Consider the following 15374-nt stretch of genomic DNA (forward strand, 5'->3'; position numbering starts at 1 on the left):
GACCACTGAGTCACCTGTCACTCTTCAACCTCGGCAGGTCATTTTGCTTCTTGGCCTTCAGTCTTCTGATTTATAAAAGGATAGAGTTCTAGTGCTCTGGGATTTTATGATGACTGATTTTGCATAACCGTCAATATATAACTCAGATCTTCTTTCTCATTACTAAGGCCACACATAGTAACATTCATAAGAAAGTCTCTCCGACACTGTTCCCCACAGTGTGAAATTAGGTAGGGAAGAACCATCTTAGGCTACCTGTGAAAGTCTCCTAAAGTTACCATATTATGGTCTGATGATCTTTTTAAAATGCAAATCCTTGATTAAAATCCTTCCATAGCTCTTCAGAGCTCCTGGGAAAAGTCTAAACTACTTGATTTGTCTTAAGAGAACCTGAGTGATCTGGAACCTGCTTAACTCTTACCTCTCGCTATCCCCATCTTCACATGTTAAGGTCTTGCCACACTGGTCTCACTTCTCGTCCCTTGTGTGTGCGGTTTCCTCTGCCTGGTATAAACTTATCCCTCTACCTCACCATCCTAACTTGGCTAAGTTCTTCTTATCCTTTAAGTCTAAGCCAAGACGTCATTTTCTCCCGAAAGGCTTTCCTTGATTTGCCAAGTTCTCCAGTGTGTTTAAATAGCAACAGATATTTTCTCAAAACACATCCCTGAAGCATTTGTCACATTGTTTTGTAACTGATTTTTAACTTGTCTATCTTCCCCACTACACGAATAGGTTCCATATCTATCATATGCACTGTTTTGTCTCCAACACTTAGAAGAACTCCTGGTACACCCAAGTTGCTCAATGTATAATCTGTTGAAGGAAAGAATGAAATGAAGTTAACACAAATCAGACTAGATAAACTCTAGTCCTTCTATTCAATAGTATTCTGTAACTATTACCTTATCAAAGCTTGGTGTCTGTCATCAAGAACATGTTCCCATAGCAGGAAACCTAGGAATAACTTTATCACAAGGTCCTAATGTATTTAATTTTAATGCTTTTTCTATAGTTTTTATGATAGGAGAGAGGCATTATTTCTGATGTCATTAAACTTGCTTCCAAATTTAAAAGGATTAAATAACATTCATTCTTACTAAGGATTTCTTAGGAAATTTCAAATATAACAAAGATGAGTATATAGTTACTTTCCTATGGTTCAATCCTTTTCTCTTAAGACTAGGATAAATGACATGTCACTCCTAGGTTCAATAATGCTAAGAACTATTTCCTAAATATTTTTTTTTCTTTAATATATGATTTCTGTTCATTCTTTTATATCCATAAAACATTACTTTGTTTCTTTAAACTCCTCTTTTTGCCACTAGTCATAAGGTCCAGTTGTCAGGCAACAGCTATAAATATTCATATTCCTCAGCATGTTCCTGAAATTTAGTGTGGCTAGATGACATCAATTTTATGTTTATAATGTATCACCAAGTCTCATGTTTAGTATTGAATGACAGAAATCTATCGTGAAAGAGATAAGATGAAGAATGATATAACACTATATAGGTAAGTAGGGTATTACTGATTTACCTGAAAATCAAATATGCATCCAGTAAGTCCATATTGCTGTTTAAGATTTTAAGCGACTTGAGAGACAAATAGATGTCACCAAAATTAAGTTAGGAAAAAAAAATTTAACTCCCTATTAAACTGAAGGTAGTCAAGGCCGTATATCTTATCACTAAATTAAAGCAGGGATATAAAATTCTAGAAGTAGCAACAGTAAATCGAATGAAATATGACAGATCTAAGTTTGAGTCTTGGTGGAACCATTTACTTCTCTTAGGCACCTTACTTAACCCCACCCACGTAAGTAGCGGTGTGAAGTAACTGTATCTCAGTTCTTTCATCTATGTTAGTTGGGAATGACAATACCTTGTGGGTAATTAAGATTAAATAATATTGAGAAAGTTTGAAGTATCTCAGCTGACACAGAGTGATGAAGATGACTACCAGCTTCATGCACTGTGTCTAGTACTCACTGCTGGGCTCCACCCTGACTGCCAGTTCCCTAGACACTGACCAGACTCTCAGTTCCTTAGGCCTAATTCATCCCTCTATTCTTAGAACCAAGCAAGTGCTTGGTTCATAATTAGTGTTTAATTAATGTTTTTCAAACTCATCTAAACATACAAGGTACTGTTGGGAGAAGGGGGTGGGGTATGGCTGGATAAGAGTAAGATGTAGTTTTTCTTGTCAGTTCTTAACCACTAGTTTGACCATAAAGTTGCATCTTCAGAATCCACTTCTTCATTATGCTAGGATGCTGATGTAAGGCATTTCTATTTTTCTTTGTAGGTAGTAGGCAGAGAATAATTTAGAGGGATCAGACTTGTCTTCATGATTTTTAACCTACTAAATACATGTGAGTGAAGACCCGTTTATACATGTAAAGTCTTACTTCTTATCATCAACCACTAAAAGCTGATCTCTACCCCAGCCTAAATTATAAAATCCTTCCTTAGTTTTCAACCCTTAATGAAGGCATGCCAAGAATAGTGCAGATGGGCACAGTGAAAATAAATCTGAAATTGAAGAATTATTATCTCTGGTCGTGAAGTTTATGAGTCTGGTGGCACCTAAAAGTGGAGAATATTGAAGAATTCCACATTTCACTGTCCTACGTAGCCTTTATAAAGATCTGATTAACAACTGTTTGAGGGTCACATACTATTCTACTGACATTTATTCTCATTATTCCTGAAGGCCTCCAGTTGCTACAGTGGTAGAGTACTAACAGAAATGGATAACCTATTTGTTTATAAGTGGGAACTGATCTTCAAGCTCTGATTACTGTGGAGATTACCTTTTACCATGTGTTTCTCTATTACCTTCAAGGCACAGTACAAGGGCTTTCTTTTTCAATTGACTCATGCCTGACTAACACAGAGGATCAAGAGCTGTATTAAGTTTAAGAAACTTCTGTATTTATTCACCTGACACATGTTGATCAAACCATGTTCTATATGTATATCACCATATTAGATATTTTATCATTCTACTAGAAAAGCTTTTGGCTTGGGAGATAAGACGGACAAATAAATAAATGTTAAACAGAAATTAAAATACTTGGGCTTTAAAAACTTCAGCTTTATAAAAAAGAAAACAAAACTTCAGGTTTGGTCCGCTAATACAATATAAATGGCTGATGGCAGACTTCCTTCTCCTGATTACATCTACCCCAACCTTCCAACCCTTTCTCAGGGCTAGAACATCAAACTAACCTGTCCTGCATGGGAAGTACCTGTCCTGCTGAATTCTGTCATAAACTTTAATCCCTGCAAGGACACTAACAACCTGTCCTGCCTTCCAATGATCACAGACAATTCACCCTTCCTGGGCAATAGAACTCTGTGCCTCTGCCCCTCTTCTCTTTAGACAACTCCTTTATTCTTTTGTCTTATATGACTTTGCTCAGTCATCTCATAAGGATCTTTTCTTACATCCCCCTCCCCTTTTAGTTTTCTTCTTTTCCTTCTCTTCATTTCATTTGAAACAAACCCCATCCCTGGGGTAATAGTCAGTGCTTGTGACATAACTCTATCAAAGAAAAGATGTATACTTTGAAGTTACATAAAGCATAATAAAGACCAAAGGGAAGGGAACTGAAGTTACTGAGCACCTTTCTGTGTTTGGAACTGTATTATCTCAGTTAACTAACGGAATTCTCACTATGGTCCTTCAACTAGATGTAATCGCATTCTAGGAAAGGAGGAACCATTATTTCTACTGTACTTTGGCTAACTTCACAAGTTTATTTTCTCCCATCGCTTTCAAAAGAAACCAGAAATATCTTTTAGAATCTTCAGAAACTTATGCGCCTACCATACACCAGTCTCTTCGTTAAGAATCCCTCATCTTCCTCTAAGTATATATGCATTGTCTGTAAGTATCAAGAGAAACACAATGACAATATTTTATTCAGTAGCATTATCTTTTGGTACTTGCATAAGTGTTTATACTATTTTATCACTACAAATATATACTGTTAAAGATATATTATGGTTTAAACAGGCTCTTGGGTAGGCTTTCAAAGCAACCCATAATTTATAAAGTAAATCCCAAATTCTAAACAACTGATTTATAAATTAACTTTTGTTGTACAACCTATTTAACTTCCTAAGAATTATAATTAAATGTTTGACAAGTGAGTTTTGAATAGGTAGGTTGAATATACTGAATTTGGAAGGTGAAATCCAAAGTAATTCAGAATTACTTCTGTGTATATGCTATATATTCAAGGTAAGATTTAAAGTAAAAACATGCCAAGTAAAATGTGTCCTATTATACTAGTTAATATCTGAACAAACTCCAAAATTCTATAATAGTTTATTCTATAATAGTTTATTCATCATTTGTCCAACAGCAGCTAGCAAAGAAACAGCTTTTTCAGAATCTTGTAGTTTAGACAAGTGACTTCACTGGTAGTGTGTCTAAAATAATATTTTTAATTAAAAGTAATGAGGTAGGGACTTCCCTGGTGGTGCAGTGGTTAAGAATCCACCTGCCAATGCAGGGGACATGGGTTTGAGCCCTGGGCAGGGAAGATCCCACATGCCGCAGAGCAACTAAGCCTGTGCGCCATAACTACTGAGCCTGCATTCTAGAGCCCGCAAGCCACAACTACTGAGCCCACGCACCGCAACTGCTGAAGCCTGCACGCCTAGAGCCCGTGCTCCACAACAAGAGAAGCCACCGCCATGAGAAGCTCACACACCGCTACAAAGAGTAGCCCCCGCTCGCCGCAACTAGACAAAACCCACGTGCAGCAACGAAGACCCAACGCAGCCAAAAATAAATAAATAAAAAAAATATATATATATATATAATAAAAAAAAATGAGGTATGTAGTTAATTAGCATTTTAAAGCAATTATTATCATTGTCATACTAAACATATTGACTGAAACTAATGAGTTTAATGATTGGGTCTAAAAGGCTTGAAAGGTAAAGGGCAGATACTTATTTTAATCTGTATTTTGTTTTTATGAACAAGTTCTTAGTGACACAAATTGTAATGCATTTTCTACTTCATAAACTCCTTGGGATTGGAGTGAGGGAATCACAATTCCCTGGGCCATTAGGTTAAACACTTAGTAAACTATTAGACCGTGATACTTCTATTTATAACAGCACAACTTAAGAAGTGTTGGCTAAATGAGTCCCCATAAAAGCAATCTTATAGATCTCTTTTGCCAATGCAGTAGCCACAGGCCACATGTGACTACTGAGTACTTAAAATATGGCTAGTTCATGCTGAATGTGCTATAAATATAAAATACATTCTGGATTTCAAAGAATACCAAAACAATGTAAAATATCTCATTAATAATTTTTATATTGGTTACATGTTGAAACTATAACATTTTGGATATACTGGGCTAACAAATGTATTTATTAAATTAATCTCACCTGTTTCTTTTTACTCTTAAATATGGCTACTAGAAAATTTAAATTACATACATAAGTGGCTTACATTACGTTTCTACCATGCAGCACAACTATAGACAATACTAAAAGGGCATGTGTAGCATAAATAGGGATAGCATGTCTGCCGTACCCTTGCAGAGATTCAAATTTGTATTCCATTTCACTGGAATAAGAAATCAATTTAGGGATGGATTATGATTTATTATTTGATAAAATGTTTAGTTTATCAGGGATAGAAGAGTGTTAAATCAGGCTGGTGATAATAAGTATTTTTATGAACTCACACTTAAATTCTTATAAATCTGACTTCAAACTAATTTGATTATACAACAGCCATTGAATACCATTTTATATATTTCAAAATACAATTATATATATATATGTATAATATACTCATATAATTCTCAAAACAACCCACTTGATAATGTTTTTTTTAATCCCAAAAATACCCAAGAAAAGTGTCTTACTCCTCCCATGGTGGAGGTTCACTATAGTAATGTTTGTTTCTTGCTTTTCGTTTTCTTGTTTGCTTATTTGTGAGCCCATATAGAATATGAACATATTTTACGTCCACTGTAAAGGACATCAACTGTTTGAGATCTTGACTGGTAAATTTTTGTGTTTCTGTATTTAGTTTTGACTTGTGGCTGAAACTGCAGGATAGAAGCTACAAAGTTCTCTCTATATACATGTGTCTGTAATTCAGAAAAGCCTTTACTTCTTGCATGAGTGTGAAGTATTTTCTTACACCCGGAGAGTATTAATAAATTATTACAACCCATAAACTAAAGGTGTGCTGATTGGTTTATAGTGGTAAACATGCAGTTATATAAATCTAATATCTCCCCCAAATTAACAGAAAATAAAGAAATAGAACTTCTTATACTCAAAAAGTGTTAGAGTTAAAAAATATTTCTTAAGAAACTGCTAGCTCAGAAACATTTTTATAAAAGGATACAAGTTCACATAGTTAAGGTGAATTTTTCAACAAATTAGACTAACAATTTTGGTCTAAAAAAGAAAGTTTTATGTCTTTTCCTTTAGTTTATAATTACACAGTGTATTTTTAAAATAAGATTTGAGTTTGTTTTCTTACAGAATAGTTAATCTAAACTTCTTTATTTCTTATGCTGGTCTAGGATTATGAAAAATATAAAATATGTGTTCAGTTAAACTGAATCCTAATTCTGACAAACTTTTTTTTGATAACAGTAATTATTTGTAGTATATCATCTATCAGTGATTTACAAGTTACTTAAAACATACGCATACTATATATTTATAATAAGTTCAGTTTCTCCCCATCATGGAGAGAATGCTTGAGGAAGACCTCCAAACCAAACTGTCATTCAGGCAGTGGGAAAAAGTGACTTTGAAAATAGGAGATACATTCCTGTGTATGCAACAGAATGGTCTGAAGTGTGTTTTGGTAAGAGGAGAAAACTTTATTGATTGCATTGACTTAGAGGTTTGACTTAGCATTCTGTAATACTCCCCAGTCACTTATAGTTTTTAAAAAGTCAGACCATCTGACTCCAGTAATTGGTCTTAACTAGACTAGATTGGAGAAGGCAAGACTAAAGGCAGAGAGATTTGCTAAGAGCTTTTGCAATGATCTAGGTGAGAAATAATGGGAACCTGAACTAAGAAGTGCTGGACTCGATAGAGAAAAGGAGATAGACTGCAGTTGGTAGAACTTATCAGATGTGATGTCAGATTGGATGTAAGGGTTGATAAAATAGAGAAAATATCTAGATTGGGTAACTGGGTGCAAGATCATGCCGATTGTTTAGATAAGAAATCAGTAGGCACCCCGGCAGGTTTATGAGGGAGATGAGGAGTTCATTTTTGGAAATGGTGTTTATGGTATTGTGAGGTGTTCAGGTAGAAAAATCCAGTAGTATACAGAAATAAGTAAATATATTTATATATTAGAAATATAGGTCAGGAGCCCAAGAGAAATGTCTGCAATGAAGACAGAGCTGGAAGTCACTAGCTTCTAACTGAATGATGTAGTCCAGATAAAGTATGTAGAAATATCCTGGGGAATAGAAATATGGAGAAAAAGAAATCTGAGCGTGAGACTGGGCAGGACAGTTAGGATGACAGGAAGGAAACCAGAAGAGCATATTGTCAGAGGATCCATGAGAGGAAGGAATTTCAGGTAGGAGGAAGTGAGCAATGGTGCCAAATGCTTCAGCTATATCATGAAGCTCTGCCACATAACTCGTGACCTCCACAGGGACAATTCAGTAAAGTGATGGGTGTGGAACCTAAATCAAGCAGGCTACAGACTGAATGGCAGGTGATAAAGTGGAGACGAGCACAGTGCAGAGCAAGACAGTAGAGGCTGTGCTTCTAGTGCATTTGACTACACAGGGGTAGACGTGGAAAGTCACTGCAGAGGGGGTAGGGGCTGGAAGGAAGTATGTACATATATATGTAGGTATGTATGAATGTATGTATTTTAAAAATTGCAGAGACCTGAATATATTTACGTCTTAGGAGAAAGAGAAAGTAGTCTTCAAAACATGTAGAAAACTATTTTTAAAATATGCTACCCCAGAAGCAAGATTGGGAAGGCTGGGGAGAGTGCCAGCCTGTAACAATTGGTGAGAAAGGAAACAGTGGGTGTTAAGGATGCACTCAGGAGTTTGGTACCTTTTATAAATGGTTTACGTTTAAGAAACTCACAATAATCTATCTTTCTAACCCAATTTTGCAAATAAGGCAACTCATTAACAGAAAGGATTCAAGTTTTGCTTGAGTTTGGAATCTCTACTTCACTGGTCTCTAATCTTTGTTTAAAACAAATAAATAAATTTGATTTTTATTTAATTTCCTTATGTTAAGTACTTCGAGATATTAAAGGCAAACTGTAACTTAATGAAGGCACTCACAATTCGAACAAGCCAGGATAAGGTGGATGTTGCCGTTGAATAATGTGTGTTATAATGGTAGGGAGGACTTTGATCATCTTCCCATGTCTCGTAACGCTCTGCGTAAAACACAGCTCTCTTCGGGTTCAAAGCACCAATCGGCTATAAAAAGAGAAAAAGAAGCATTGTGTTTAATACAGTCATAGTAGATATTCAATACTATAACTCTTTACCTGAAAGTATTTACTGTGAATTCATTTTAACCATAGAATATAAATAAATAATTTTGTATCCATTTTTACCAAATTTGATTTTGATATTGATAATCACCACACTTGCTAAAATTCACTCAAGAAGACGATTTATGTATGCAAGGTTTCTAGGTTTTATTAAAAGTTTCCATAAACTAGATTACCAGAGATAATTCAGTTTAAATTGTTAAGGCAAAGCCAGTATTTTGATGTTATTTTGCCTACTTAACCACAACCATAGTGAACATTTAGCTTGATCATAGGAAATCCAGTGAGGAGAAAGTGTAGCAGTTGACCATGTGAAAACCATATTAGAGAAACCTTGTCTTAATAGGCTGTCACCCACAGTGTGAAGGACAATAGTCACTTATATGGAAACCCTGTTGGAATGTTAGTCCCATTCTATTATTATACAGATGGGGCAAGTATCCTTTCTATTAAGTTCAACCGCAAATCTAAGGCTGATGAAAAATAATCCAGACAATTCAGAGTCCTTGGAAAGCATTTTGTTAAGGCCACGAACACTTGTCTTATCTGCACCACCACACTACCAATTATAATGTTAATCCCTACAGTGGAGCACATGGTAAAATGCTCAAGATACTATACATATTTTTTTCAACAAAGCATGTGTTAGTTTGATCATTGTCTCAAACTTCCTAGCACACCTAATCATTAAGATTTTCCAGCATATAGTCCTCACAATTTCAAATAGCAAACTGGCTTAGCTTAAGCTTTTGCCTGATTTTGGTTTAATGGAATATGGAATCCATTAATATGATACCTAGTAGCTACATTATTTTGTTTTACATTGCATACTATAAAAAATGTTTCTTAGAAAACAAAAGATGAATACTAAGTAAAATATATAATTCCTCTATTTCAAAATTTAATATTACTAGTTAACTATGAAGTTCCCCCCAAGGCTTAATTTTAACAAGGAAGTAGTAGAAAATTAGTGTTTTGATGGTGGTGTGGGAAGACACCGAGTTAGCGTCTCCCCACAGCTAGGGCACCCGCTGGCCACTGGTGGGGGACCCTGATGCCCAAGGAGACAGGAGGAACCCCCAAGTGAACCAGTAGGACGTGGGGGGACTGAGAGGGGAGGAGAAGTGGAGGCCAGACAGGATTGGCACCACTGAGGCTGGGGAGATCAGGAGAGGCAAGCGGGAGGGACCCTCCGGGAGGAGCAGCAGAGGAGCAGAGGGTGATTGCCTGGCCCACTTGGGCCAGGGAGCCTGCTGAGTTCCCAGGCTGGTACCTCCCCCCCACCCGCCCCGCACCAAAGCCCCCTTGAGGTTGCATGGGTTCTGGGGGCATAGGACGGAGGTGAGAGAGATCAGGAGAGGCAGGTGGGAGGGGCCCTCTGGGAGGAACAGGAGAGGAGAGGAGGGCATTAGCCTCACCCACTTGAGACCAGGAAGCCTGCTGGGCTCCCAGGTGAGGTGCCCCTGCCCTCTGACACCAGGGGTAGGGGGCACGACTGGGCCCCTTCTGTTCCTTGAGCCTAAGCCCCACCCAACACAGCCCCCAGGACCTTTTCCAGCCCCATGGGTCCTAAGCATAGGCCCTGCCCACCACCCAAACATCACCCTTGCTTCAGCCCTGCCCTCCACAGCCAAGGTCTTTCCCCCCCTTTTTTTTTCTTTTCTTTTTATTCCTTTTCCGTCCTCCTCTTTTTTACCATTCTGGTACTGATGTACCTTCCGGTTGTTGATTCATCTATATTTTTATTTTTATATTCTTTCTAATATATCTGTTAGTTTCCTAGTCTAATTTTATTTTTTACTTTGTTATTGTTCTCTTTTTTTTTTGTCACCCCATGCAGCTTGCGGGATCTTGGTTCACGAGCTGGGAGTTGGGCCGAAGCTCCTGCGGTGGGAGCTCTGAGTCCGAACCACTGGACTGACAGAGAACCTCAGAACCCAGGGAATATTCATCAGAGTGAGCTCTCACGGAGATCCTCATTTCAGCACCAAGACCCAGCTCTACCCAACAGCCTACAAACTCCAGTGTTGGAAGCCTCAGGCCAAACAACCAGTAAGACAGAACCACAATCCCACTCATAAAAAAAAAAAAGAGTAAAAAATAAAAGGGAGAGAGAGACAGCAAAAAAATATGTCACAGATGAAGGAGCAAGGTAAAAACCTACAAGATGAAATAAATGAAGAGGAAATAGGCAATCTTCCAGAAAAAGAATTCAGGGTAATGATAGTAAAGATGATCCAGAATCTCAGAAACAGAATGGAGGCACGGATTGAGAAAATACAAGAAATGTTTAACAAAGATCTAGAAGAACTAAAGAACAAACAGAGATGAACAACACAATAACTGAAATGAAAAATATACTAAAAGGAATCAATAACAGAATAACTGAGGCAGAAGAACAAATAAGCGAGCTGGAAGACAAAATGGTGGAAATAACTGCCGAGGAGCAGAATAAAGAAAAAAGAATGAAAAGAATTGAAGACAATCTCAGAGACCTCTGGGACAACACTAAACGCACCAACATTCGAATTACAGGGATCTCAGAAGAAGAAGAAGAAAGGGTCTGAGAAAACAGATGAAGAGATTATAGTTGAAAACTTCCCTAACATGGGAAAGGAAACAGTCACCCAAGTCCAGGAAGCACAGAAAGTCCCGTACAGATAAACCCTAGGAAAAACACACCAAGACACATATTAATCAAACTAATCAAACTAACAAAAATTGAATTCAGAGAAAAAATATTAAAAGCAGCAAGGAAAAACCAAAAAATAATATACAAAGAAATCCCCATAAGGTTATCAGCTGATTTTTCAGCAGAAACTCTGCAGGCCAGAAGGGAGTGGCAGGATATACTTGAGGTGATAAAACAGAAAAACCTACAACCAAGATTACTCTACCCAGCAAGGATCTCATTCAGATTTGACAGCGAAATCAAAAGCTTTTCAGACAAGCAAAAGCTAAGAGAATTCACCACCACCAAACCAGCTTTAGAAAAAATGTTAAAGAAACTTCTCTAGGCAGGAAACACAAGAAAAAACGCACAAAAACAAACAAGAAAATGGTAATAGGAACATACATATCAATAATAACCTTGAATGTAAATGGATTAAATGCCCCAACCAAAAGACACAGATTGGCTGAATGGATGCAAAAACAAGACCCATATATATGCTGTCTACAAGAGACCCACTTCAGTCCTAGGGACACATAAGAACTGAAAGTGAAGGGATGGAAAAATATATTCCATGCAAATGGAAATCAAAAGAAAGCTGGAGTAGTAATACTTGTATCAGAAAAAATAGACTTTAAAATAAAGACTGTTACAAGAGATAAGGAGGGACACTACATAATGATCAAAGAATCAATCTAAGAAGAAGATATAACAATTATAAATGTTTATGCACCCAACATAGGAGCACCTCAATACATAAGGCAAATGCTAACAACTACAAAAGGAGAAATCAACACAGTAACACAATAATAGTAGGGAACTTTAACACCCCACTTACACCAATGGACAGATCATCCAAACAGAAAATAAATAAGGCAACACAAGCTTTAAATGACACAATAGACCAGATAGATTTAATTGATATTTATAGAACATTGCACCCAAAAGTGGAAGAAAACACTTTCTTCTCAAGTGCGCACAGAACACTCTTCAGGTAGATCACATCTTGGGTCACAAATCAAGCCTCGGAAAATTTAAGAAAACTGAAATTGTATCAAGCATCTCTTCTGACCACAATACCCTGAGAAAACCATAATTCAAAAAGAGACATGTACCACAATGCCCAGTTCACTGCAGCACTATTCTGCCCAGTTCACTGCAGCACTATTTACAATAGCCAGGACATGGAACCAACCTAAATGTCCATCGACAGATGAACGGATAAAGAAGATGTGGCTCATATACACAATGGAATATTATTCAGCCATAAAAAGAAACGAAATTGAGTTATTTGTAGTGAGGTGGATGGACCTAGAGTCTGTCATACAGGTGAAGTAAGTCAGAAAGAGAAAAACAAATACCGTATGCTAATGTATATATACGGAATCTAAAAAAAAAAAAAAAAAAAATGGTAGTGATGAACCTAGTGGCAGGCCAGGAATAAAGATGTAGACACAGAGAATGGATTTGAGGACACGGGGTGGGAGGGGGAAGCTGGGGCAAAGTGAGAGTAGCATTGACTTATATACACTACTGAATGTAAAATAGATAACTAGTGGGAAGCAGCAGCATAGCACAGGGAGATCAGATCGGTGCTTTGCAATGACGTAGAGGGGTGGGATAGGGAGGGTGGGAGGGAGGCTCAAGAGGGAGGGGATATGGGGACATGTGTATGCATGTGGCTGATTCACTTTGCTGTACAACAGAAACTAACACAGTATTGTGAAGCAATTATATTCCAATAAAGATCTATTAATTAAAAAAAAAGAAAATTAGTGTTTCAATGGGAGACAAATAATGTTACACAAGAGAGAAAAATTCATCTATAAATTGCTTGTAAGCTTTTTCTTTTGGTCCCATGGGACTAATTCAAACAATACAATGATGTCAGCAGTTAAAAGTCTCTTAGAATTTCCATAATAAACTCTTATTTGCAAGGATCCTTATCCTGAATATTAAAATTATTTATAAATTATGTTCTTTTTCCTTCAACTTAATTATAACTTAACAGACTAAATAATTTAATTATTTAATTTTTTAAAACTCTGGTTTAAACATATTTTTTAAATATTTCAAGGCTTAAACTTTATTCTGTGTTAAATATCACTGGCTATCTCTCAAATGTGTTTTACTTGGATATAAAAAGGCAATGTAATTTCATTAAATGTCACATAAAATATCAATAATATTTCAAACAAACATAATTACTTTTTTGATAAAAGGATAATTACTACAATGAAATGAATGTGAGTTCTGTTACTGAATTGATACAGTAAGTTTTTCATTTAAAATGGCCTATATATTTTATACTTTTCTAGATGTGAAAATATGTGTTTTTCTAATTCAGTATTATAAGTATATATCTTTTCAAAGCATTTAAAATGCTGAGTACTTTATTCTGTCTTGAATATGCTCATAGATCTTTCACATGCATAAAATGTCTGCACAATCCCTTAGGATTGACCTTACCTGATATTGTATGTTCTGCAACACCCCACAAAAACAAAACCCCACAAAGGGCCTCATGGCCCTTCCCCTAATCTTTTCCAGGCTTCTCCTCAACAACTGGAAAAGGGATAAAATAAATATTTACACTTTTTATTTCACTCAAGTTTCATCAAAGTCATTTTATTGGAGTGTTTTACAGAATAATACTTTGTAGGAAACAGCTGTCCTGAGTTAAAGCCTATAGAAGCCTCCATGAGTAACTTCCTAAAATACATGTCTAATTTTGAATTTTCATCTGACGCATTTAGACATAAATTTTATAAAACAAATGTAAATAGTTTGGTTTGTACTTACTATTTTTCTATTATATTGCTTCAATCAAGAGGCAATAAATCATTCGAAGGAAAAATACTTCAAAATATCTTTTTGGGAAAAGAGAGTTTCATCACAGATGACATATTTTCTTATGGGATCCAAATAAACATAATTATCTATCTATCTATCTATCTATCTATCCATCTATCTATCCATCCAACCATCCTACCTACCAAACTATCTATCTACCTACCTATCAATCAATTATTCACCTATCTATACCTACCTACTTAACCTATGTATAAATTGATAAGGTTGTAAGTTTGTTATCCTTTTAAAGATTGAGCAAATAATGCAATGTCAATACCACTTGGATTTAGTAAATAAATAAGGTAGAATTCTGGTAAAAAACTAAAATTGCACTTAATGAAATTTATACATTTATTTTGCAATCTTTTTCAATTTTTATTATAACCACCACAGCAATAATTGGTTTCATTTTCTCTTAAACAGTAGGCATTTAGACATAGCCATCTCTATGCTTTTTAGGGATTCCCATACGAAATTTATAACTGAAAGTTTAGAGTTTGCTATTAGATTTGTTGTTCTTTTGTCCTTGTGAGTTTGTGTGTTACAAGTTGACAATCTAACAGATAAGCAGAAAATAATGCAGAGAGCAACGCAAAATTAAAAAGTAATTCTACCTCTATAACACATTATTATAATTCAATTTCTAAAACTGCTATAAAGCTTATATAGCTTGTAAAAAGTACTATTTTCAATATACAATTGATGGAAAATTACACGTGTAACATTACCATGTCTATATGAAATACTATTGAATTTACTGAAGAAACGATGTTGAGGGTTTTCTCTACTCTGTCATTCAATTTACCTGTTTTGAATACCAAAGAGAGACATTTGTCTCAGCTTTAAGTACCACAAAAAGCTTTGTTTTCCTGATAAACTGTTATTTTATTATATGGAACAAAAATCCTGACAGATCCTTATGGAGATTTACATTATTAGAGGCTCTGAGAAATATTATTGTAAACAACATTGCTTAATTTTGCTCACTCCAGTGTTTGTCTGTCTATCTATGTATCTATCTATCTATCTATGTATCTATCTATTTTTATTAGAACCTCATTCTTCCTTTTGTTTTCTTGTTAACATGCTATAGAACTAGTGTCCATTAAACGGTACTTTGAAAAATTCTGGTTAGAATCATTATAGTATATATTTTTGAGTGCCAACTTTTTCTTTGGTTTCATTTTCCTATTGTCTTTCCCTTTCTGTTCTCTTAGCCTTTATCCATCAATGTTTTTCTATTTCGTGAAACCTTAAAAGCTTTATCAGTTCTTTCATATGGAACAGATAT

At 35.8% G+C, this 15374-nt stretch overlaps 1 protein-coding gene across 4 annotated transcripts in view; it reads right to left on the reverse strand.

The window, feature by feature from the left end:
- The window catches only part of NBEA (neurobeachin), a gene marked incomplete at its 5' end in the record, with an annotated part of 629414 nt that overhangs the window by 71923 nt on the left and 542117 nt on the right, over positions 1 to 15374 (reverse strand). For all 4 annotated transcript variants that reach the window (XM_082675501.1, XM_082675500.1, XM_082675503.1 and 1 more), the window contains one exon: positions 8342 to 8482. In XM_082675501.1, coding sequence (XP_082531627.1) covers positions 8342 to 8482 — 141 coding nt within the window. The remainder of the gene's footprint in view (positions 1 to 8341; positions 8483 to 15374) is intronic.

This window comes from Grampus griseus, assembly GCF_964374135.1.
Source record: "Grampus griseus genome assembly, chromosome: 18".
Lineage (NCBI taxonomy): Eukaryota > Metazoa > Chordata > Mammalia > Artiodactyla > Delphinidae > Grampus > Grampus griseus.